Here is a 24,017-nt window from a genome sequence, read left to right on the forward strand (position 1 = left end):
GGCAAAATGTCTCTTCTGATAGTAAAGGTTTCAAACCCCTGCTCACTATGGACAATACACTTCTCACAAACAGGGGCTTGCTTGTTAGCGCTTCTTATTCAGTTTAACAGGAGAAGACGGCATGTCTCTAGATCGGACCATCTTCAGAGCTCACTGTGGCTCTCTCCGAGCGAGTGGGCGGGGTCGGAGCCCCGGTGCGCTGGCCACACACGCGCACACACACACACACACACCCACGCCCGCTCCTGGTATTTCATGAGGGCCTGATACGATGATGATTTAAAAAATGAACGTGACGTTTAATCACATTCATCGTTACGTTCACGTTAATAATATGAAAACTGATTCGTTAAGTTCAGCGATCGCGAAACATATGCACAACACTGTACAGTACAGCCACTGTAGAGGGGCTGAAGAGCCGCGTTCGGCTCCAGAGCCGCGGGATGACAACCCCTGTGCGGAACCGAAATTGTATAGTGTATTGGACGTTTTAGTGTCTCCTATGTCCATCCCTTTTAGCTGTCCTCTGGAAACACTTCCGTTGTGTTGTCGCCTCTATTTGCTGCGCGTTCGTCTATTTGCTGCGCGTTCGTCTATTTGCTGCGCGTTCGTCTATTTGCAGCGCGTGTGTCTATTTGCAGCGCGTGTGACTATTTGCTGCACGTTTCTGTAATGTGTTGTGTTGTGTTGTGAAATTGATGGAGATGTTTTCTTACTTTGCTTGTGTTTTGTCAACTTGCATGTGTTTTGTCAACTTGCATGTGTTTTCTTAAGTTGCTGTTCGTTGAGCTCTCAGGGCCACCGTATGTTTGATATGTGACGAGGAATTAGCAAACAATAAGAAACGTAATGTTGTAAGATATTTCCAGAGCAAGCACACAGCATCTGCTGAAAAGTACCAAGCTGGAGATGAGCAAAAAAAGCTGAGTTCTGTGTTTAATTTATTCCAAAGTAGGCCCACACATGAGTTTGGTGATTTTGTAACAGGTAAAAATAGCAGTTAAATGTCAACAGTTTTTTTTAATGTCGTTCTATTATTTAATAAATGCAACAAACTATAGTTTTTATATATATTGTATAACTATATATATATATATATATAACTTTATAACCTGTGTTATCAAATATGTTGTGCGGCTCCAGACAGATTTAATTTGGGGGAAGAGGGGGCGAAATGGCTCTTTCGATAGTAAAGGTTGCCTACCCCTGGGTTAGGGTTAGGGTTAGGAATAGGCAAGTCAAACTAAGGTTAAGGTTAGAGTTGGTCTCAAGGAAATGAATGTAAGTCAATGCAATTAGCTCCAGTCACGGAGACACAATGGTGTGTCTATTCACATAAACTATAAAGCAGAGAAAAAAAGAACTGGATCTCAGTATGTTTGTGTTTGTGAAAGCATCATCTGTCCTTTGTTAATCCTTGAGATTAAATTTAGCTTGTCTCTGCCGACTCTACATGTACGGAGTCCTTCTATGGCCTTTCTAAAAATTCTCAGGAAATCTCTCTCGGGCATTTTCTCCCTGTGGGCTTTGAAGCCTCTACAGTTCAGTATCATTGTATCCTGTCTTATATTCCGCCTACAGATGTTGGCATGAGTAAATGCATGACAAGCATAAAATAGTTATTTTAGAAATCAACTTCACATCCTCAAAAACCTTTGCGTATACAGTGCATTTATGTATTTACAAATGAAGTAGAAGTACGTAGATGTACACATTACTGTCAGGGATGATAGGACAAAAAATTACAGAGATTTATTGTATTTTTCAGATGTCACCATCAGATGTGTGTCTGCAGTCTTATCCTGTTGGGGGTCCTAGCCCCGGTATCTATAACAATTACATATTGGAAAGTTCTGTAAAGCATGATTTAAGTCCAGTTGGTGATTGAGCTAAAAGTATTGTGTCTCCTATATGTAGCAAACCATGGCCCTGATGACCACTCAAAGTACTTGACAGAACAGTTTGTCATTCAACCATTCACACACACATTCATAGCTTAATTTATTAGCAGCACTTTTTTTCAGCATCTTGCCCAAGGACACCTCGGCAGGCAGATGGGGAAGACTGGGATCAACCGCTCTATCCCTCAGCCACAGAAACCCCAATATGGTGTTATTTTAATATTGAATGATAATCTAAATTATCTGGCTGCGATTTTGATCAGAGGTTTGACCTAGTTGTCAACTACTGCTGTTGTTTATGAGGTTAACGTTTAATAATTTGTCCAATAAATTCTTCTAAAATGTAGTGCAGTATCGGTGATAAGATCTGCAGCTTTTTACAATAATAATAACATTAATAACACAAGCATCTGCTGTAACAAATCAGAGGCGGTGGTCTAGTGGCAGAAACTTGGACTATGGGCAGAGAAGGTCTCTGGTTCGTCTCCGGTTCGACTTCACGGAGAGCCAACAAAAGACGAACCTGGATTGATCTGTCCAAAAATCAAAGGGTCTCCCTACCCTGTCTAGTGCCCCTGAGCAAGGCACCTTACTCCCCCAACATCTGCTCCCCGAGCGCCGTACATGGTCGTTCACTGCTCTGTGTGTCCTGCACACAGATGGGTTAAATGCAGAGGTTAAATTTACCTACCATTGCATGAGTGTGTTGTGCATGTCTGTGCATGTGTTTGGTATAAATAAACATATCTTAATCTTAATCTTAATTAATCTGAGACTAAAGATATTTGGCAACATCTATCATTCCAGCGGTGGTTGAGGTTTCCAGACATTCACTGGTAGTTAGGGCAGTAAGTGTCTCTTTGTGCTTATGATTAAATTATTATGTCAGTCTCTCAGGGATGTGGAGTTTTCTGGGTTTGTTGCTGTCTAAAACTCTGTCTGACGTGGTTGCAAATGAAAACTGCAACCAATCTGTTACTTGGTTGTATAGAGCTTTCCCACCATTTCTAAACAATACATACATAATGGTTTCTCCAGTCCCTAAACCAAGTCTTAAAGCCTTGTTAAAACCCATTGAACTTGACACTACCCGTAATGTAATGTCCAACTTTTTTTTCCTGACAAAAAAAGAAGGATATTTAGACATATGCACACACACACACACACACACATGCACCTAGTTTGTCACTGAAATAGGAAAGCATGCCTCTAACAGTTAGAGGCATGCTTTCCGATTTATATAACAAGAAAAGTTTTAATCTTGATGCTTTCAGCAATTATAGATAATAATGTAGCAGCCTCGATCCTTGTGATTCGCTTGTCTTTTGATGCATTTTAACTATTCTGCAGGTTTGTTTTGTAGTAGAAAAGTGTTTAGTCAATCAGTGACTTTCCACAACAATGTTGTCACAAAAAACTGACTCCAGGGAATTGGCTAACATGGGTCTCTGCAGTAAATTTGTTTGATAAGTGTGAGACGTACGTGTCACACACGTCTGCAATATCCCAACCAAAAACAAGGAGGGAGTCGGTTCATTCTGATTGTTTGGAGAAAACTATGATAGGGGAAACTATATGGATTGGTCAAATTTACTGAAATATTGCAGTGATTTCACAAAATCTTAAGGGTGGACATCATTCATGGGGATTAGTGGAGATTGGGTTAATTGCTGCATTTTAGAGGGACTGATTTGACTGTGGAGCCATATTGACAGCTTGATCTTGTACCTGTTTCTGTGGATTTTTCTACACTCCAAACAGAGTGATCATGTTGTGCAGCAAATCAAATGCTGAAATGTGGAAAAATCTTCAAAGGCTTGATAAAGTTTTCTTGAGTTCTTCAACGTCACTCTGACTCGATAGGAACCTTCATGCCAGTATCTCATTAACAATCCTTTTCTAATTTCTTTGTTATCATGTTCTTAAAAAGACAAGTTTAGAGAGGAATGTAGATGTGTACCCCGAAAATCAGCAAGGGTTCGCTACACTTTGTGTTCAGCTAATTAGCATCTCTGTGCTAATTCCAGTGTTTTTGTTTCAAATCTGAGCCCCCGACCTCATGGCTCATCTCCAGCCTGAAGGGTTTTGAGGAATTCCTCCTTTGTACCTAGTTAATCTTCATAGTGACACAGTTAGACTGTTTATCATAGGCTTGGCTAATTAGATAAAAAAAATCAGGTGGGCTCTGGACTGGAATTTGGACCCTGGGTCTGGTATTGAGTGTGCTTGACAAGAGATGATGTGGATTTTAAAGGGATAGTAAGTCTTTTAAAATCGCTAATATCACAAGCTTAAATTGGCTTAAGGCTGATTAGAACTGGTACTCATGGTGCCTTCATGTGCGTTTGTGGGGAAAAAAAGTTCAAAATTCAACGAGTGGTGGTTAAATTAGCTACAGGTCAACATGGATCAAAGTACGAATGTTTGTGTCTGAAGAAGGTTGCAAACATGCATCTGGACATTTTAGCTTTTCCAAAGGATACCTGCACTGGCTGCTTCTTGTGCCATACTGTTACCAGCTAGCAAATCAAAAAGAACGGAGGAGATCCCTGTTTATACCTTGTTGGAGAGATAGCAGCGCAACACCAATTCCTGTGAAATTCATCTCAGGTTTTTAAGAATTCCGAGCACAACTATGAGTTAACCTCATCACTGTCAGTGCATGTTAGATGCCCAATGCTGCAGTGGTTGATCTAATAGAGCTCTCTGCAGTGTGCAGGCGCTTTTCCTTGTATTGTGCAGACATGAGTTCATGTTTGAGCCGTTCCTTTTTGACCTGAAACTTGACTGCACTTGAAAGGTCAGAGCCAAAGACTCAAAGCTCAAAGCATGCGTTAAATACTCTGTTCTCTTAATTATTAGCACTCTTAATTGTGTTGCCTGTTCTCATGCTGGTGGGTCAGCTCTTGGCCTGAGATGCTTGACAGTTAGTCAGGCATACTGGCACATAGGATTTGACAGGGGGCAAATGCAGCTGCTCTGATTGGAAGAATGGCTTAGATCTTTCATGATACATCGCTGCCAAATCCTTCTCCTGCTGGAAAGCTTTGGTCCTTTTTGGCCGAACACGAAGTAATGGAGTAAATCCTCATGGAATTTCACTGACTTCTACATCCTAAAGCAACTTAAGCTGATGTTGCTATGCAGCAGATATTATTCGGCAGGGCTTGAACAATGCAGCCCAGCAGGGCAATAGCCATGGCTTCTGCATAAGAAGTATAATCTGCTAATCCACTGTGTTTTCATGTGGCTGTAGCATTTGTCAGCCTGCTGCCTTTTCGTTTGACTTGAGTCAGGATTGGTCCGGCTCTGCACACAGGAGTCCTGCCCTGTATCAGACCCCCTCCCATACATGTCTGCAGTAATAGAGGGGAAAGCATACACCCCTCCACGTCTTCCCTCATCACTCAGCCTACATTCCTTCACTAATGAGCCCGCACCAACTTCACCACTCCTTCCTTACCTTCATTAAGCCTAATTCAGCCCTGCTGGAAGACATTCAAAATTTTGCTAAAACTGTAATGAGGGAAGCCCCTAAAAGAATATAACGTTAACTTACATCCTAATCAATCAGTAGATCATTTCCACTTTCATCAATAATTTTCTGTTCAGCAGTAGTCCTGCAATTTTGTGTTTCATAAATTTGAGGGACTCACGAGAGACATATTTTAAAAGGAATGGTCAAGCTGTTTAGGTGGAGATGAATTTACTTTAAGTCCATAGTATGAGTCAAGCTCAAAATCTTTCCTACCTGCTTGACATATAGTATTGAAGTTATCCTTCAAAATGTTTACCCTCATCAATGCTGTTAAAAACTTTAATCTTGATGATGTTTTCCTACACCTGACATCTATTGCACTTCTGTCCGTGCTGGGAGAGGGATCCCTCACATTTTGCTCTCTCTGAGGTTTCTACGTATTTTTACCCTGTTAAAAGGGTTTTTAGTATTTTTTCCTTACTCTTGCTGAGGGTTAAGGACAGAGGATGTCACACAATGTTTAAGCCCTATGTGACGAATTGTGATTTGTGAATATGGGCTATACAAATAAAATTTGGTTGATTGATTGATTGACCTAACACCCTTGATATTTGGGTAAATGCCCGCATTATTCAGCAGGGCCTTTCAAGCTCTATACGGTCCAAGTTTGTAACGCAAACTCTGTTATAAATTGGCTCCAATAACCATGATTCTAAATAATTGAGCATTATGCATAAGATTAGTTAGAGTCTCATTTTACTCACAGGCAAGACAATGCATATCAGTGATTTTTCCACTTAGTTCTTACACAGAACGAGTGCCGGAAGGTTTTTCAACATCATTATGCAAGGCCAATCTTTTTCTTTACATTTGTCTCCATATACGTTCTATTGTTTATAAAATTAGAGTCCTACATCTGAGCATCAGTCACATCCGGACTGGACCACAGCTCATTAATGAAGAATGTCTGTGAAGTAATACCATATCTGCATCTGTGCTGTGGTTTATAGTCCCTAAATCTCACCAGGGAGAAATGACAGCCCTAACCTCCTCCAACATATGATCATACGGCCATGAGTCTAAATGATGATAGATGAGCTCCCATCAGTCACATGTACCTGCGGACTATCTGTCAGAATTAGATAGTGATAAAATGGTACAAAATCATTTGTATTATAATTTCGACATTTGTGTATTGAAAAATATACTGTATATCATAATAATAATATGATAAAGGGAACTAGTCAAACAACTAGTCAGTATGAAGATTGGAGCCAGTTAGAATGACCACAAGCCAACGTTAACGTTACTGTGCAAGCTTTAATTTGTTTTAGGAAATTTTACCTTTTAAGTGTGCATGTGCTGTGTTTGTGTTTCAAGTTTATAATCTCAAAACTTAAAAGATATAACTCCACCTCTATCCACGGTCCCTCCTACCTTCCTTATTGCCTCTAAACGTTTTTGAACTAGCGTCACTAAGTGTTCAGATATGTACAAATCTTTATACATCTATCTACATTTTCTCTTCCCGGCACGCCGCCCTGTGCAAATGTGTGTATTGTATTTTGTTGTATTTTGCACAGATTTTTTTGCAATCATTTCCCCCTCTAAAATGTACTTTGCTTTCAGTCTGAACACACCTTTATCCCAGATCAGCTAATGAACAACAAGGCATAAGGGCCCATTCAAACAACACAAGTTTTGCAAGAGCAATTTACAATTCTGCCAACAAGGCTTCAATGGCCCCTGTCAAATGAGAAAAGATAGATTAGGAAACACTGTTCAGTTCTCAGCAGACCTCTGCCAACTCACCATCACCATAAGGTGGACCACGACCGAGGTCGGCGGCTGATGATGGATCCTAATAAGTGGCAGTGGACAATGACTGTGGACTATAGACGGCGGATCTTGATCTTGCTGGCTGCTGACCATAGACTATGATTGCAGCAGGACTGCTTGACATATAGTATTGAAGTTATCTTTCAAAATGTTTACCCTCATCAATGCTTCTAAAAACTTTAATCTTAATGATGTCTTCCTACACCTGATATCTATTGCACTTCTGTCCATCCTGGGAGAGGGATCCCTCACATGTGGCTCTCTCTGAGGTTTCTACGTATTTTTACCTTGTGATTTGTGAATATGGGCTATACAAATAAAATTTGATTGATTGATTGATAAGCCTCATCAAATGTCATAAATCTGTGAGGTGGAATTCTTCTGTGAAATCTCCACTGTATGCCAGCGTGCACATTTCTCACTTAGGAACTGTGTGGAATGTGTGTTCAGGCTGCCATGCTCTGCTTCCTGTTTATTAAATAAGCCATGAAACTGGCCTGCCAAAGATCTCTCATCCTACATGGCAGCCAAAGGCCAGCTGGTGATGCAGGAGTCTTAGAGTTATGTTTGTCTCAGAGGCTTTCCTCTGAGTCACGCAAGTTAACATTCAAAGCAGGGGAAACATGTGGTTAGAGTTATTTTCCTTCCCTTGCTTTTGTTTCCCTACAACAGAACGGGATTTATTATTCATTAGTCCATCAGGGCTTTGATAATGGAATAGATGAGTGGAAGAACTCGCACTGAGGAAAGGAAGAGCACAGCTCAGCATACATTATATCTTTATCTTTATTTAGCCTCACCCCACAGGTTCACATCCAGGTCTGATGTTCTAAAACCGTGTTCAACCCCATGGCTGTTTATTTTGCAGTATTACCACAAGGAGCCATTGTCACATCATGCATCTAAGGCCTGGTTCAAACCTGGTATAACGTGTTGGGTGATTTGATCACATGTGGTTAACTCAAAGAAAGTAAGTTCACTTTCCCGGATGACCGCTTGTAATCAGATCTCATTTCCCTGGTCTATATGCACATGGACACCTCTCTGGTTTTTTCAAGAAAAATGCTTTGATTTTGAACTACAGGAGGTAACAATGAAATCCATGTCTCCTGGAAATTAAATGAAGCAGACGAAATTGAAACAATCCAGACTAGATTGTTCCAGTCAAACTAAATCCCCCAAGAGATTTGGTGCAAGATATACCTTAATATACTGGAAAGAACAATTTAATTGTGGATAAAAAGCCAGTTTACATGATTTGAGAAGGCAGAAGTAATACCTCTTGGGCAAAGTGTTAGTTGAGTCTGTGGCCCAGGACACAATTGATAGTTTGGCCATATGTGGTCACCTTCAAATGTGATCTGACCAATCAGACCTCCTTCAGACCTTACATTAACATCCTTCTTTCCAAATGAGGCCTCAGTCGTTTAGCTGTTCGAACACAAATTTGTCTGGGGCCACCCATCTCTCATAGTGTATTAATAACAGAAATGATGTGTGTTTAATCATAAGTGGTCATTGCTGAAGAGTAAACATAAAGGGAACAGAACAGAGACATAAAAATAAAAGAAACGATGCAAAACTTTTTGCTAGATTCTAAAATGCTATAATTCATGCTCCTTCCTCCAGATCTTTGGGGAGACTGAGCCTGTCCGGATGACATCAGAAGGCTCAGACTGCCGATGTAAATGCATCATGCGCCCTCTCAGCAAGGACGCCTGCGTGCGGCTGCGAAGTGGCAGTGTACGTGTGGAGGACTTCTACACTGTGGAGACGGTCAGCTCCGGATCTGACTGCAAGTGCTCGTGCACTGCCCCACCTTCCTCCCTCAACCCCTGTGAGAATGAGTGGAAGATGGAGAAGCTGAAGAAACAGGCCCCTGAGTTACTAAAGGTGAGCAAACGAGTCTTAAAGCCACTAAAGCCCTTTTCTGACATGACCTATAGAGTAAGTCAGGAGGATTGGTGCCTTTCACACATGCACAATGCAGCGGAGGATTCTCTGCTTAGACGCGTTCGCATTGAAATCTCCGTAGCTTTAGGCAAACGTCAGTAACATGCCACTCGTTCGTGGTGAATCCTGCAGGGGATCTCCTGCTGTGTTCTTACATCTGCTCCTCTGGACTTACTGCAGACTTTGCACTAGGGGACCAGTTGGAGAAAGACCGCTGGAGGCTCTCACTTGGACATGTGCATTCACAGATACAGCCTCTGTGGAGAAAGTCCGGAGTATCTCCAGAGTTCAATGCGTGGCTGAATGTACCTTGCTTTGCTTTTAATGCATTTTGATGACAATGAGTCACCAAAGAAATATATCCTCAGCCCCATTCATTAAGGACAAATGTGATCTGTGCAAAAACTTCACGAATAGTTAGAATTGCCACTTTCTCACCTCTATAACTACACTGCAGAAAGACAATCATCAACATACATACCTCTCTATGGTTATGAGCAGGATGTATTATAAGGTTTATTCCAGTTTAGGATCCTGATTCAACTCTCTCTGACCTTGTCTGAGCTATATGTCATCAGAATCTTTTGTGAACTCGTCAGCTCACTTCTGCACATTCCTTCAGCACATTATCATTTTTAACAGACTGCAGAACTACAATATGTACCATGTGAAGTAAAAGGCGGTTCCAGATGTTTGATTTGACTGCACCTTAACATATGGATCAGCCCAATACATCCCCTGAGAAAATAATTTCATGAAAAAGGAGAGGTTGATTATAATTCTAATGAACCCCAGACTAAGAGCACACCGCTGCATATTAAGTGTGGATGTCAATAGTGGTAATCAGAGCAAATTATTTGAGGTCACTTCAACTATTGCTGATGTTAAAGAGAGATAAATTAATCTGTCAGCATTGTGTTCAGGGGATGGTAAATGATGCTAGTTCTCTTTCATGGCGTGAATGACCAGCTTCAATCTATGGTGGACCTCCTCGAGGGAACCCTTTACAGCATGGATCTAATGAAAGTTCACGCCTACATCAACAAGGTGGTGTCACAGATGAACACCCTGGAAGAGGTGAGCAAAAAAAAAGGACTTACCTCCTCTTATGATTATATTAAAAGGTTTTGTAACTTTAAAGTAACGGCTCATGTTTCTAATTTTAATTAAGTCCCAACATTTAATGGATGATAATCATTGTGATAGTTATGATTCTGTCTTGCAGACAATCAAGACAAACCTTACACGGGACAATGATTTTGTCCGGGACAGCATGGTGAGCCTAACCAACCAGTTCAAGAGATATGAGAACTACTCCAACATTATGATGAGCATCAAGAAGGAGATCTCCAGTCTCAGCCTGCAGCTGCTTCAGAAAGACTCAGCCGAGAGCAAAGTACAGGTTAGGAAAAAAACTCTCAAAAACTAACACACATTTTCCTTAGCTATTAACTGGGACATATTTGAAATATCAGAAGAACGCAATGAAACGTTCAACTTGGTTTACAGAACAATAGTTAGCACACTGACTGCTGCAGAGCGCTGACTGCCTGTTTATTCACATTTTTATTAATATTGAACATATCACAGATTGAAATCACAATACCCCTTCCTCAGCTTAGCTATTAACACATGCCAAGTCTGAAGTCGATAAATGTAACTTTTCAAGATATATGCGTTCCACATTCAGACAGACATTTGTGGAATAACTAGGGAGATAATATGCTCCTCTATTACATAAAATGTAAAGCAATACCACTAGGGATATCGTATCCATTTTTTTTTATGTTGCACATATCTAAAAGTTAAGTAGTGAAACTTAATACATTGTTTCTTAAGGACAGTCAACATATAAAACACACAAGGCAATTTTACCCAGCTTCTTAACAAGGTATAATCTGAATATGCATTTTACAGAACATTAATGATGAGAAAACCAAGGTTTCCGTAAAAGTACCGAACAAAAAGAACCCTGCAGCCAAACCCCCTCCGAAACCACCCAAAGAAAAGGTCATAAAGCCCAAGAAAGAGGTCATCAAACCTGGGAAGCCAGTCAAGCCTGACCCTACAGTCAAAGCAAAGGTGGTTGGACACCAGCCTGGGGTGGTGAGGGGCATCACATACTACAAGGCTGCCAAGACCGGTGATGAGCATGGAGAAGGTGAGTTTTCAGCTCGCCCAGGACACTGCATTCTGGTGCGTTGTGTTCATATAAGGCCATCCTCCGTGAGCTAAAGAAAACACTGTGCTCGCACTTTAGCTGAGATTGCACTCCCATCTGTGTGCGATCATCTGTGTGTGATCCCCTGTGGGTGTTAAAAAATGATCCAAATTGGTTTCTTTGTTGGATCAGGATCAGCCGTCAGCCACAGCTTTGCGTGTCTTACCAACACAGTGAAGATGGTTATTATCTGGGTTTCGTTTCCAATAGAGGACAGTGTAAAGTTTTCCTGAGAATGTTGTTTTACACAAATGTGCGATAAGGCTGTAATTGTATTGCTAACTTCACACGTAAGTGAAAGGCAATAAAACAGCGAATCTATAGCTTTGTGGCACACAAGATCCCCTCAATACATGTTTTACTCCAGTGTTGTTTTAGCAAAGCTGGTCTAGTCTGCGTAGGATATCTGGTGCACATTCAGCGAGCAGGAAATCCAAATCTTTTATTGACAAAATACACGGAGCTGATGGAATTCTGTCTCAATGGAGGGCTGCCATGTCCATGACATGCCTCAGCTTCACTCCTCACAACAATGTGTGGGGACCCTCACAGATGCAGAGAAAACATTTCCCAATTCCTTCCAATCCTCTTTAAGTCTAGTTGAATGAATAGGTATGTGGCATTTGCACAGGGCACACGCACATAACACTGTCAGACCGTGTGTTCTACCATGTATGTGAACCTCAGCGAGTTAAGCCACCCTTGTCAAATCACTGATACCAGTCACTTGCATTTCCATAATCTCTGGCAAAGAACCGGATGCAGAACTTATTTATTATTAATTTATTCACCCTAAAAGGTTTATTCACCTTCATACTATTTTTTCTGCAATGCCTCTCAAGTTAATTTGCGGTGATGCACATTTCACCAGGAGCTGCCCAAGGTAACCACATTTCTCAGCTGTTGGTCTCTGTACAGTTGAGGGGGTATTAAATGACACACTCACTGTACCTGCTTACGAACTTGATTCAGAAACTGTGGTTAAGACAATTGACATTTCAACACCGTTACAGTAACCGTAAGATTGAAAGATTGAAATCAAGGCATTTGTAACTGTTTGTTACTGGAATCTGGGATACAGCATTATAACAGATTAATTTGGAAACATGTAACTTTGAAAATGATAAAAGCAAGTATATCTCCATCACCATTCAAAATATATGAAAGAGGTCTTTGAGCTGTAGTAATACAAGATGGGTTCCATCTGCTTCACTAAACACAGATGGATGTCACGTCTGTAAACCATAAGCTAATGTCCTCTTTCATGGGCTCTCCACTGAAAGTCATTACTTACACTCAACCTCAGATAAATGATTGCATCAGATTTGCTGCTTTTGTGTGGATGAGGGTTACATTTAATGCCAGGTGCCACTTGTAAATTCGTCATCAGCTTAAAAGACCTCATGTATTTCAAAAACCTTCTACTTTTAACTGAAATAACCTTATCTGAATATTGTTTCCACTTCAGCTTCAATCTGGTCCATGTGTTTAGAGTGTGCTTGTGAGGAAGGTCCGCTGCATATATAGAGATGCTGTGATCTCTTCACATATGTCTGGCAGCACAGGACGTCAGAGTATGAGGACCAGAAGGAGAGCAGCCGCTCTCTCCGCTAAGACTGTCTTTGATTCGGCCTGCTTTCTTTTTTATAAAAGAACAAAAGTGAATATTGAAGCCTGAAACTGGAAAACAAGGGACCAGATTTATGTTCTAAAATATGAATGTCAATATATTCAGATCATTATCAGATGCTATATATTAACAGATGTGATGTCTTGTCCAACCACATCTAAAAGACAAAGTTGATAACATGTTTCAAATGTGATGACAAAAACATTCATGATGGCAAAAAAGTAATTAAAGGTTGGATGCAACGAATACTCTCTTCTCAAAAGCATTGAAGATGTTACACTGGATTGTAGGCATGAAAAATGATGCAATTCATAGTGCAAATATGAATGATTCTGTTCATTAGCAGCTCAAAGTCCAAAGATATGCAGAGTAAGATTAGGTTAATGGAACGCTCTAAATTGGCCGTGAATGTGAGAGTGAATCCCTTGTATCTGTAATGTGCTTCTCACCCACTGACAACTCACGCTGTGACCTTCTGTATAGATAATGGATGGATAATCATCTGAAGAGGAGGTAGTTTGGAACACTGAGAATTTCTGTTTTACAATAAGTCTCATTGTGTTGGTATTCTTTGTGTGCTCTGTTGCTAAAGTGGCAACTTTTATGTTAACACATGGAAGTGGATTTTATGTCTCTAGTCGCTATTACTGTTTGTACTCTGCAGTAATGAAAGGTTTGAAAAACTGTTAGAAAATACTACCAATGTCCCTACAAACTTACTCCTTTATGTTTTGTTTATGTGCCCATCACTAACAATAACAAGAAGCAGCCTGTTCTCAGGTATTAACAGCTAACAGTATTAGTCTCCTCTATCATCACTCGGCATCATTGTTTACCCATCAGCTACATTTTCAGTGAAAACTAGCTCTGTAGACTCTTTGATTCCTTTGTCTTTTTCCTCTTGGCCTGACTCTACACTCCCCTCCACCCTCCCAGATCACTCTGCTAAAATGTACACCATCCACCACATCACAGAAAGCCAGTCTGAGGACGGAGGAGCTGAAATGGTCCTGGAAAACATGGAGGCCACGGTGGCTGAACCAATCACTACCACTGCAGTTCCAACCACCACAACCACCACCACCACAGCAACTAGAACCACAACTACTACCACCGCTACACCCACCACTATCACCACACAGGGCGCACCAGCATCTGAAAGACAAGCTCCAACCATCGTGCTGCTGCTGGACAACTCCAACAACAACAGTCGGCCCACTCTCCACAGAGCAGGTAGCTGCTTAAGGCCGGCGCATGCTTCTGCGGTTTCACGGGCCCGTAAGCGCAAGAGCCCTTCCGGGCCCCTTACGTGCTTGTGATGGCTGTGAAGGCTGTGATTGTTCTGCTAACTACATCCTTTCCGGAGTCGCATTTCTGGTTTCATGCCACATAATACCGGCAGAAACAACGGAAGATTTAGAAGAACAAATATGGACCAAATAGAAGAGCGTTTGGCAGAGTGCTTAGTGTTCTGGCGGGGAATTGCTTTGAAACACGAAGCATGAATGACAACGAGTCCTTCGACACAGCTGCGTGAAAAGCCGCAGACACAGTTGCAGAATCGTGCGCCAGCCTTAACACTCACACACATAGTATTCTGTTTCAGGCTGTGACTGCAGTGACAGTTTAACTGACGAAACGTACACAGGTTCACTCTGCTAAGAAATGTATGAGTGTGAAGTCAATTTAAATTCTTCCCTGAACGTACTAGTTTAATAGTCTATAAATGGTCTGTATTTATATAGCATTTTTTTGTCTTGATGACCAATTTAAAGAACTTTACAGTCCATTTTATGTATTCATACACAATTTCATACGGTGCAATTATGATCAACACTTCTAAGAGGGGCAAGTTAGTTAAATGTTCTGCTTTTATTTTGTCCAGGGAAGCTCCTCAGCTGTGAAGGGACGCTAGCATCCATCGAGCAGCCAGAGAAGCAGCACAGTTATGGGCGCAACGAGGGAGCCTGGATGAAGGATCCCCTGGCCAAAGACAACAAGATCTACGTCACTAACTATTATTACGGAAACAATCTGGTGGAGTTCCGCAATCTTGACAACTTCAAACAAGGTGTGCTTCATTTGGGTCTTTTCATAACATTCTGTTTACCAGTGGCTGCATAGGGAAAAGAGACCCACTATAGGTGGTTTAGATTTTTTGCTCATATTTGCATATCATCTGTTAAATCTGTATGTATAATATGAATATTTAATTACATTATAATGTATGAATTTGTGCAATTGTTCAACATGTGTTCAAATTCCTTGGTGACTGTTTGTGGAGGTCACTTAATACATTATTGGGTCGATGTTAATGTGTGTTACTGAAAAGAAGTAGACAACTGTCTTTCTTAAATGTTGTCTTGACTATCAGTTATGTATAACCAGCATCAAGGTTTATGGGGCAAATCACAATCAGACCAGTCACAACACCCCATCCCCATCCTGGAGCTGCAGAATGTCATTTAGTGAATAGACTGCCTGGCTCCTTCGGGACTGAGTGAGTGTCGATTGGTGATAAGGGGGGAAAGGGCTGGGGGTGGGGTGGTGGTCTCATTGGGCCATCCCTATCAAAAATAACAAATATAAGCTGCTTTTAAACATGTACTTAATTTGTTGTTATGTCTGAAAACTGCTATACTGTTACTGAACTTAAGATAATGTCACTCCTTACATCTGATCTTATGGAGGACCATACATGACATAAGTAAAAATAAATAAATAAATAAATGTATAAATAAATACAGAAATAAATAAATAAATGAATAAATAAAAATGGAAATAAATAAATAAATACAGAAATAAATAAATAAATATGTTAATACCAAAAGAAATGTCAAAAGAAATGTCTTAAATATATTTTAACATTTATTTTTTCCCTGATACATTTCCTTTGCATTTGCAGTGTCCTTATGCTAATGAGAAAGGCGGGCCTAACCGCAGTCTCATGCAGGATTGGTCACAGGAGTGTAATGATCCAGCCCTACTACTTCTGCCTTTCAATGCTGGTGTCCAGTAGCTGTTTGCAGCGTTGAGCCAGTTCACACTTAAAATGAACTAGTTCAAGTTCAGAGGGTTAGTTAAGGTTATTTTTTATTGGGATGATTTAGCTGTCAGTAGTCCTGACTGTGAGCGTCACGTCTCGTGTTGTACTGAGCACAATGAGCGAGCCGAGAGGAGGAGGAGGAAACAGAAACTCCAGCTCGGTACAAACCACCTGCAGCTTCTGCTGTGATCATGAAGCCGCTGATCTCTGAGCAGATGTGACCAGAGAAGCTCTGTGTTTTCACTGTTTCCACTGTTCCACAGAGTCACTAACTGGCTGTTTCACGGTGAAGAGATCAAGTCTCAGTCACTGCCCGTGTCTCTGAGCGATTGTGTGGCGGAGCGCAGGGGCTGTGTGTGTGTAGCTCAGTTGACCAATCCTGCTCGAGACTGAGGTTAGGCCCGCCTTTCTCATTAGCATAAGGACACTGAAATCGAAAAATAAAAGTTGGAATAAATGTGGAAATAAATAAATAAATATGGAAATAAATGCAGAATTAAATAAATCAATGTCTTAAACTTATTTCCACATTTATTTATTTATTTCCACTTTTATTGCAACTTTTATTTATTTCCACATTTATTTATTTCCACATTTCAGTGTCCTTATGCTAATGAGAAAGGCGGGCCTAACCTCAGTCTCGAGCAGGATTGGTCAACTGAGCTACACACACACACACACACACACAGCCCCTGCGCTCCGTCACACACTCGCTCAGAGACACGGGCAGTGACTGAGACCTGAGCTCTTCACCATGAAACAGCCAGTTAGTGACTCTGTGGAACAGTGAAAACACAGAGTTTCTCTGGTCACATCTGCTCAGAGATCAGCGGCTTCATGTTCAGAGCAGAGGCGGCAGGTGGTTTGTACCGAGCTGGAGTTTCTGTTTCCTCCTCCTCTCGGCTCGCTCATTGTGCTCAGTACAACACGAGACGTGTCGCTCACAGTCAGGACTACTGACAGCTAAATCATCCCAATAAAAAATAACCTTAACTAACCCTCTGAACTTGAACTAGTTCATTTTAGGTGTGAACTGGCTCAACGCTGCAAACAGCTACTGGACACCAGCATTGAAAGGCAGAAGTAGTAGGGCTGGATCATTACACTCCTGTGACCAATCCTGCATGAGACTGCGGTTAGGCCCGCCTTTCTCATTAGCATAAGGACACTGCAAATGCAAAGGAAATGTATCAGGGAAAAATAAATGTTAAAATATATTTAAGACATTTCTTTTGACATTTCTTTTGGTATTAACATATTTATTTATTTATTTCTGTATTTATTTATTTATTTATTTATTTCCATTTTTATTTATTCATTTATTTATTTATTTATGTATTTATTTATACATTTATTTATGTATTTATTTTTACTTATGTCATGTATGGTCCTCCATATGATCTCAGAACAATGTTCTGACCCATAAAAGGATCTGATGTTGCATTCATTTGGTATTTTACTCTAAATGTGACAGCAGTAGGATGTTGTCTAGCTTCATCAGCTGCTACTCAATGTTTCTGCTATTTCTGTGAGGGTAGAGCAGCATTTTTTGGACTTTTGCTCTTTAAGGATAAACCTAGGATCTCTTACGGGTGACTGATCATAGCTACCAGGTAATTTCAAACTGTCTGTTTTTAGTAGGTGTTAGGAAGCGGCAGTAGCAGATCAACAGGAAAATACACTGATCTACCATCTGGTCTGAATAAGTTGTTTTAATAATCACCCTGGTCGACATATGTGCCAACGAGTAGTTAGGGTTTACTGTGGAGCAATGGTAAACAAAATCCAAGCATTCTTTTTGTTTGTTTTTGTAGTTTTCATATTAATATTTTCTATAAACAAGGTAGGTTTCTCTGTGCAGTAAGTTTGAGAGGTTCGAGAAGTGTGTATGTATTGAGGCAGGTGAATCCAGGGAGAAATACATTTAGGCTGTCGCTTCTGTCAGGCGTGTTGGTTTATCCTAAATATGAGAAGATGAGCCGAACTCGGTTTGTTCAATCAAGTATTTATTTAGGAAGCAATGAAAGATATCAATCAGCAAAGCAATGGGCATCCAACAAGTCACATCAGAACCCGAGACCCATCAGAATGCATCAAACAGCCGGCGACTGTCTATTTTATAACAGTAGATCTTGGTTCTTCCTCCTCGAAAGTGCGCAGGTGTAGGCCATCCTCTTGGTATTGGAATAAGGAAGTGATAAGGACCCACTCCCAAGGCCTTGACACAGCTGATGGCATGTGGGCCAATGGTGTTGACAATTGGAGAAAAGATTATTGTGTTCTTGCTATATCAAAACAATGTTCTGTTTGTACAGACATTCAAAACAAACAAAACAACGAAACAAAACAACGAAACAAAACTGTGATGCAGACACATTCTAATTTTCAAGATTAAACACTTGGAAGGAAAAGGTTATTATTAATCATTTGTGTGAAGGCCTTATCTAGTTCAAACTGCTTCTATCTTTATTCATTTAGAGTTCAGTTAGAAACAGACTATAGGTAAAATATTAAAATCCTGACACTTCCCTTATCTACATTATGAGCTGGCTCTGAATATTTGAATACCTTAATATTCTTTGAATACTATTACAAATATCTTGGTTGTGTAACCATCGTCATAGTGGGTTATTACAGTGTTTACAGACTTACACTAATCTTTCTTCCTTTTTCAACATTTAGCTCAAACACAATTCTTCGTCCCAATATTTGGTTCTAGCTGCAGGATCATTCTGTTTTAACTGATGGCTGTGTTTTCTCTAACAACAGCATTGACAATGATTAATGCTGATTATCCCACATGCTCAGTGCACTGATGAGATCTGTGGAATGCAGGCCTTGGTTGTTTCATGGCTTCAATGGGTGGGAAAATCAACTCCTTTCACATCCAAATCAACGGAGGAATTGGATTACGCTCTCTAAGAGAGTTAAGACGATATATCCCATTGTAAGACTTGGCTTGTTGATCTAGATGTGTTTGGACAATGGGCTTTCTTACATATGAGGCATCCTGTGGTGCAGTTAGCCCACAGCTGTGTGCGGATGACTAAGTATCTTGGTGAGTGGCGGTGATGCCTGCTGTTCCCTGACGTGTTCTCTCTTCTCAACTGGGCACAGTGGAGGGGGATTAGGAGTGTGGGCTGGCCTAAGAGATGGGAGTGGTGGGAGTGGGGGTGAGAAGGGTAGGGAGGGAGGTTTGGCTACACGTTGTTTTTGTCCCATTCTGGGCTTTTCATTTATTATTATTATCTAAATCAGACTTCCTGATGTTAGAAGGTTAAGATAGCAGATGGGATGGGATTAGAAAATGACACCTACAATACTCCACGTGTTTGTTTAGTAATGAACTCCTAAACATACTGTGTCGGTGTCACATGAAGCCAATGTGTACACAGTCTGGCATTGTAAAAACATAGTCATTGGTTCTTTGAAGGCCAAACTGTTAGCACAACATACACACAGCTGAATGTATTCAACATAGATAAGCACAACAGAGGGTTCTTAAACATAAAGACCGGATCACTATATTGTCCTGCCAATTGCATAGCTGGCTGTTGGCAGATTAAACTGTAATTATTTTATCCCTATCAAATCCTATAAATCGCCCATGCAATAATTACAATGTCCTCCCTATACAAACTAGAATGGCATGAGTGCCTACCTCCGCAAAAAGCCCTATGTCACTCTGATTTATCAGCAATTCAAAAGTGGCTGACGCGTTAGGTGGCGGTTGTTTCATGTGACTTTTAAGAGGCCTGCAGGATAAACAATGGAGAAGATATAGAAAGTAAGCAACCAAGCGCCAAAGTAGCTACTGAAATATAAATTACTCTCTAGAAATGGTGAAGAATATGGGTATTGTAGGATTATTTTTAATTAATTTACAGAAGTAACATCTGATATCAGCATAACCTTCTTTTTTTGGACTTCTCCTAGCAACTGCTACTACTGGGCCTACCACGGCAGATGTCACCAAGAATGACAATTGCTTATTGACACATCCCGTGCTACAGGCCTAACAAGTAGAACATAATTTGCCTTTTCCCTAATAGAAATCAGCTAACATGAACACATTGGGCGGAATAACTGAAGGGGAAGAAAATTGTCATTATCATGCTTATTACACGCATCAAGTCCATGTCAAATCTTCAGTGATAATGTTTGTGGTTTAAGGTTCTGCTATATAGTTACAGAAGAACTACATTTTGATTTAGGTGTTTTATCAGCAAAATCAGGTTATACTGCTGACCGTGTGATTTCCCATATGTTGCTGAAGCAGTAAAAGCTTGGATTGTGTTTATGGCTCAGTGTTGTCTTGGCAGTTAGCTATCGATGAGACGAGCAGCCTCTTGTGATACTAAACATGTTGGTAATATTGTTGATACTGGTTTGAGTCATCTATTTGTACTCTAGAATGTGTTCCTTGGCAAATACAACTCTAGTTCCAGTATAAACCCAGAAGTGATATTTAATAGATAAGGCTAACATACTGTTCTTATCTATCCTAGGCCGGTGGAGCAACCTTTTCAAACTGCCTTATAACTGGATAGGAACAGGCCATGTCGTTTATAACGGAGCCTTCTACTACAACAGAGCCTTCACCAAGAACATCATCAAGTATGATCTGAGGATGCGCTATGTGGCAGCCTGGACGCTGCTGCATGACGTGGTTTATGAGGACACCACCCCCTGGAAGTGGAGGGGCCACTCAGACATTGACTTTGCAGTGGATGAAAGTGGTCTGTGGGTGATCTACCCTTCCATGGACTATGACTACAACCAGCAAGAGGTGATTATCATCAGTAAACTAGATCCTGGAGACCTGTCCTTGAAAAAGGAAACAACATGGAGGACGGGTCTCAAGAGAAACTCTTATGGGAACTGCTTCATAATTTGTGGAGTCTTGTATGCTGTCAATGTGTACAACCAGAAAGAGGGTAAGGTGAACTATGCTTATGATACCCACACCAAGAGTGAAGCCATCCCTCACCTGTCCTTTACCAATGAGTACTCCTTCACCACCCAGATTGACTACAACCCCAAAGAGAAGGTTTTGTATGCCTGGGACAATGGCAATCAGGTGACATATCAGGTTAACTTTGTCGACCAGTGAGCCCATCTAGTTTGTGCGACAGATAAGCTCACAGTAGGCCTGCCAGTATGGCACCTATATAGAAAAATGATGTTCAGTATTGACAGCCAGGAAGCAGGTATATCGGACTAAACAGGACAAAGGATGATTCTTCTCCAGCCTTACACTACAAATGCATGCTATTCAAACAACTGACCTCGCAAAGTACCAAACATACATGCCTTAAATATGTATTGGAATGTGTTTGTACAATATGCAAATAGATGGGGCGCAAACAGTGGAAATAATCGAATGGGTTGAGTTAAAGCTCCTCATGTAGAGTCTATAATAATAGATATTTCTTAATATCTTCATTTATGAAATGTCAGCAGGCTGGCTAAACAGATAAATAGTTTTTAAATTGTGATTTTAAGGGACATTTTAGAATTATCACTTGATGTAGCAATATATGTAGGTAATTTCTGGGACCTGAGAATTTTAGGGCTGATTGGCATTAGCCAAGGATGTTTGAGATAGGGTTACATAAGGAGTAACTCCCAAATATAAGTGTTATTATCCTTGAATTTGATAGCTTCAGATAAAATATATGTCAATATATTACATGCAGTGCATTGCTACTTACAGGTTGAAAGTGGTTTTGGTCGCTGTATCTATTCCTCCTGTAAATACTGTAACTCATACTAGCTTCAGCAGAACTTTTTATTCCTGCTCTGCAGGACAGTTCTCCGACGAGGGTCAATCATTACTTATTTTCCCTTTTAGCTAATACAATTTATTGAGATCATGATTGTTGCTGTACAAACATAGACATTTCCTGACAGGCTAGCAGTTAGCCATTTGTTTGATCAACGCAGGAATTCATCAACTAACCTTGCAAGTAGTCACTTATCCTCTTGCACTGCTAATGTCACGAGAATGCATTGATGAACTCACTGGACCTGTTGGAATACAGTTTCCCGTTCTTTGTCAACAAGAAGCCCCAGAGCTGTTGAATGAGTCAGTGATGGTGTAGTATGAATTTATCAGCAGATGCTGCTTAGCTAATATAAGCAAGGTTTTTGGGCTCCATCTTCACACTGGACTGTATTGTTTCAGCCAGGAGTTGTCTTGAAGCTTACAAAGTAAAAGCAGCATAAGAACATTTGCCAATGTATTAGATAATGCAAAAAGGCTAGATTTATTAACCATCATTAGGCCCTCTAAAGTTAGATCCTCTTTTACCTTTTAATGGGTTTCAACTTTACATAGAACGTTTTGACGTTTATTGGCTCAGTCCTGGCATTTAACTCAACCATGGAGATTATTTCTGCCTCCAGAGAACTTCTTCTTCCAAGAAATGTTTGTTAAACGTTACGTTTATGTATTGTTTCACTTGCCCGACTACTCCATCCCTTCACCTAGCACTTTGACAATGAATCTTTATTATTCCGGCCTCATGATGCTTTCTGTTTCCTTACATTAGTGTTTTGAGATAAGTGTTGACTATAAACTCCAAAAACCACACAATTTTCTCAGAGATGAGAACATTTTTAATTCATGTAACTATAAAAGTCTTATGCTCTTAGGATTTTTATATTTACATGAATTTATTTGACAATTGATATCATAGCCTATAACTTGTTGTCAAGGTTCCAAGCATCTTATAAAATCTTAATGTATAAAAGTATACACTGTCTTTCATTGTTAATAAATTGTGCATAACCACTACATTTAATGTCATTACTGTGTATTTTAATATTTTCAGTTCAGTGCATATTTAGAACTGTGATCAGTCATGCTCATATATAAGGTGTAATGTAACATTATTTCTTCAAGCTTCAAAAAGAGAAGCATGAAGATTTTTACTTTTGACATTGACAGGCAGAACTTTGTGGGGCACATAGTGGGAATTCAGCATTAGTGTCACAAAGCTTAATAGTGCTCTTTAGTCTCGTATACCACCATATTGTTTTGCTAGTTGTTGAATTATCCAGACTGTTTGGTTTGTTCATATAGGGCATGCTGATTGCAATGAAATATTTTGTTCAGCTGCAAAGACTTTATACGTAAATGAAATGTAACACAACACTTGAAACCAGCTGTGTGTATGTCTGTGGTATGAAATAAAATGTCCATAATAAATGTCTCATGAGATTTATGAATCAGTCTTTTGTAAATGCCATGGGATAGCAGGACTTGCCTTGCCCATCTCCTGTTGAAGGGATGATGACCAGAGAGTCAGCTCTTCAGATTTCTGGATGTCTGTTCTCATGAGTTAAGTTTAGTTCTTGGGTAGAGGTCGATATCTGCAATGCTTGATCTCAGTCCAAAAATACAATGAACGAACCGGCTCTGGGTCATAGTACTACGGGCACGGCTGCCTGATTTCTTGGCTGGGGATATGAAATCTTCAGCTTCAAGTCATTCAATTCTACAGAGACACTGAAATTAATCAAGCGCTGAACTGTGGGTGTGGTAGAACCATGCACTTGTGTTTCATTTAAACAAATCCAATCCCCATAGCTATTTAAAGAAGATCTCTCTGCACTGTGGCCTTTTTACACAAGGATAATGAAGTTCACTATTGAGTATGAGACAAGACTAACTTTGATGAGTGCAGCACTAATGGTGTGTCCAATCATGAACTCTGTCACGACATGTTGACATGTTGGTCTGACGGAACAATGAAGTCAACACTAGCCGAGGTGATGAACACTGACAATTCGCATGACCTATGCTGCTTCAGTCCCAGTGCCTCATGGCAAACACAAAGGCTCTCCTGTTGCTAATTCTGTACTCAACTTGATCCTGTTCACATCAGCAGGGCCTCCTGTTTATCACATCACATACTCATCATATGCCATTGTTTCCTCCCAAT

At 40.4% G+C, this 24,017-nt stretch overlaps 1 protein-coding gene across 1 annotated transcript in view; it reads left to right on the top strand.

The window, feature by feature from the left end:
- LOC133950796 (olfactomedin-like protein 2A) overlaps positions 1-23,293 on the top strand; it is a 28,474-nt gene extending 5,181 nt beyond the window's left edge. The window contains exons 2-8 of the mRNA XM_062384926.1: positions 8,848-9,111; positions 10,141-10,248; positions 10,397-10,573; positions 11,089-11,332; positions 13,959-14,255; positions 14,908-15,093; positions 20,577-23,293. Of these exons, the coding sequence (XP_062240910.1) occupies positions 8,848-9,111; positions 10,141-10,248; positions 10,397-10,573; positions 11,089-11,332; positions 13,959-14,255; positions 14,908-15,093; positions 20,577-21,181 (1,881 nt within the window). The 3' untranslated portion in view covers positions 21,182-23,293. The remainder of the gene's footprint in view (positions 1-8,847; positions 9,112-10,140; positions 10,249-10,396; positions 10,574-11,088; positions 11,333-13,958; positions 14,256-14,907; positions 15,094-20,576) is intronic.
- Positions 23,294-24,017: the final 724 nt, after the last annotated feature.

This window comes from Platichthys flesus, chromosome 3, assembly GCF_949316205.1.
Source record: "Platichthys flesus chromosome 3, fPlaFle2.1, whole genome shotgun sequence".
Classification (NCBI taxonomy): Eukaryota; Metazoa; Chordata; class Actinopteri; order Pleuronectiformes; family Pleuronectidae; genus Platichthys; species Platichthys flesus.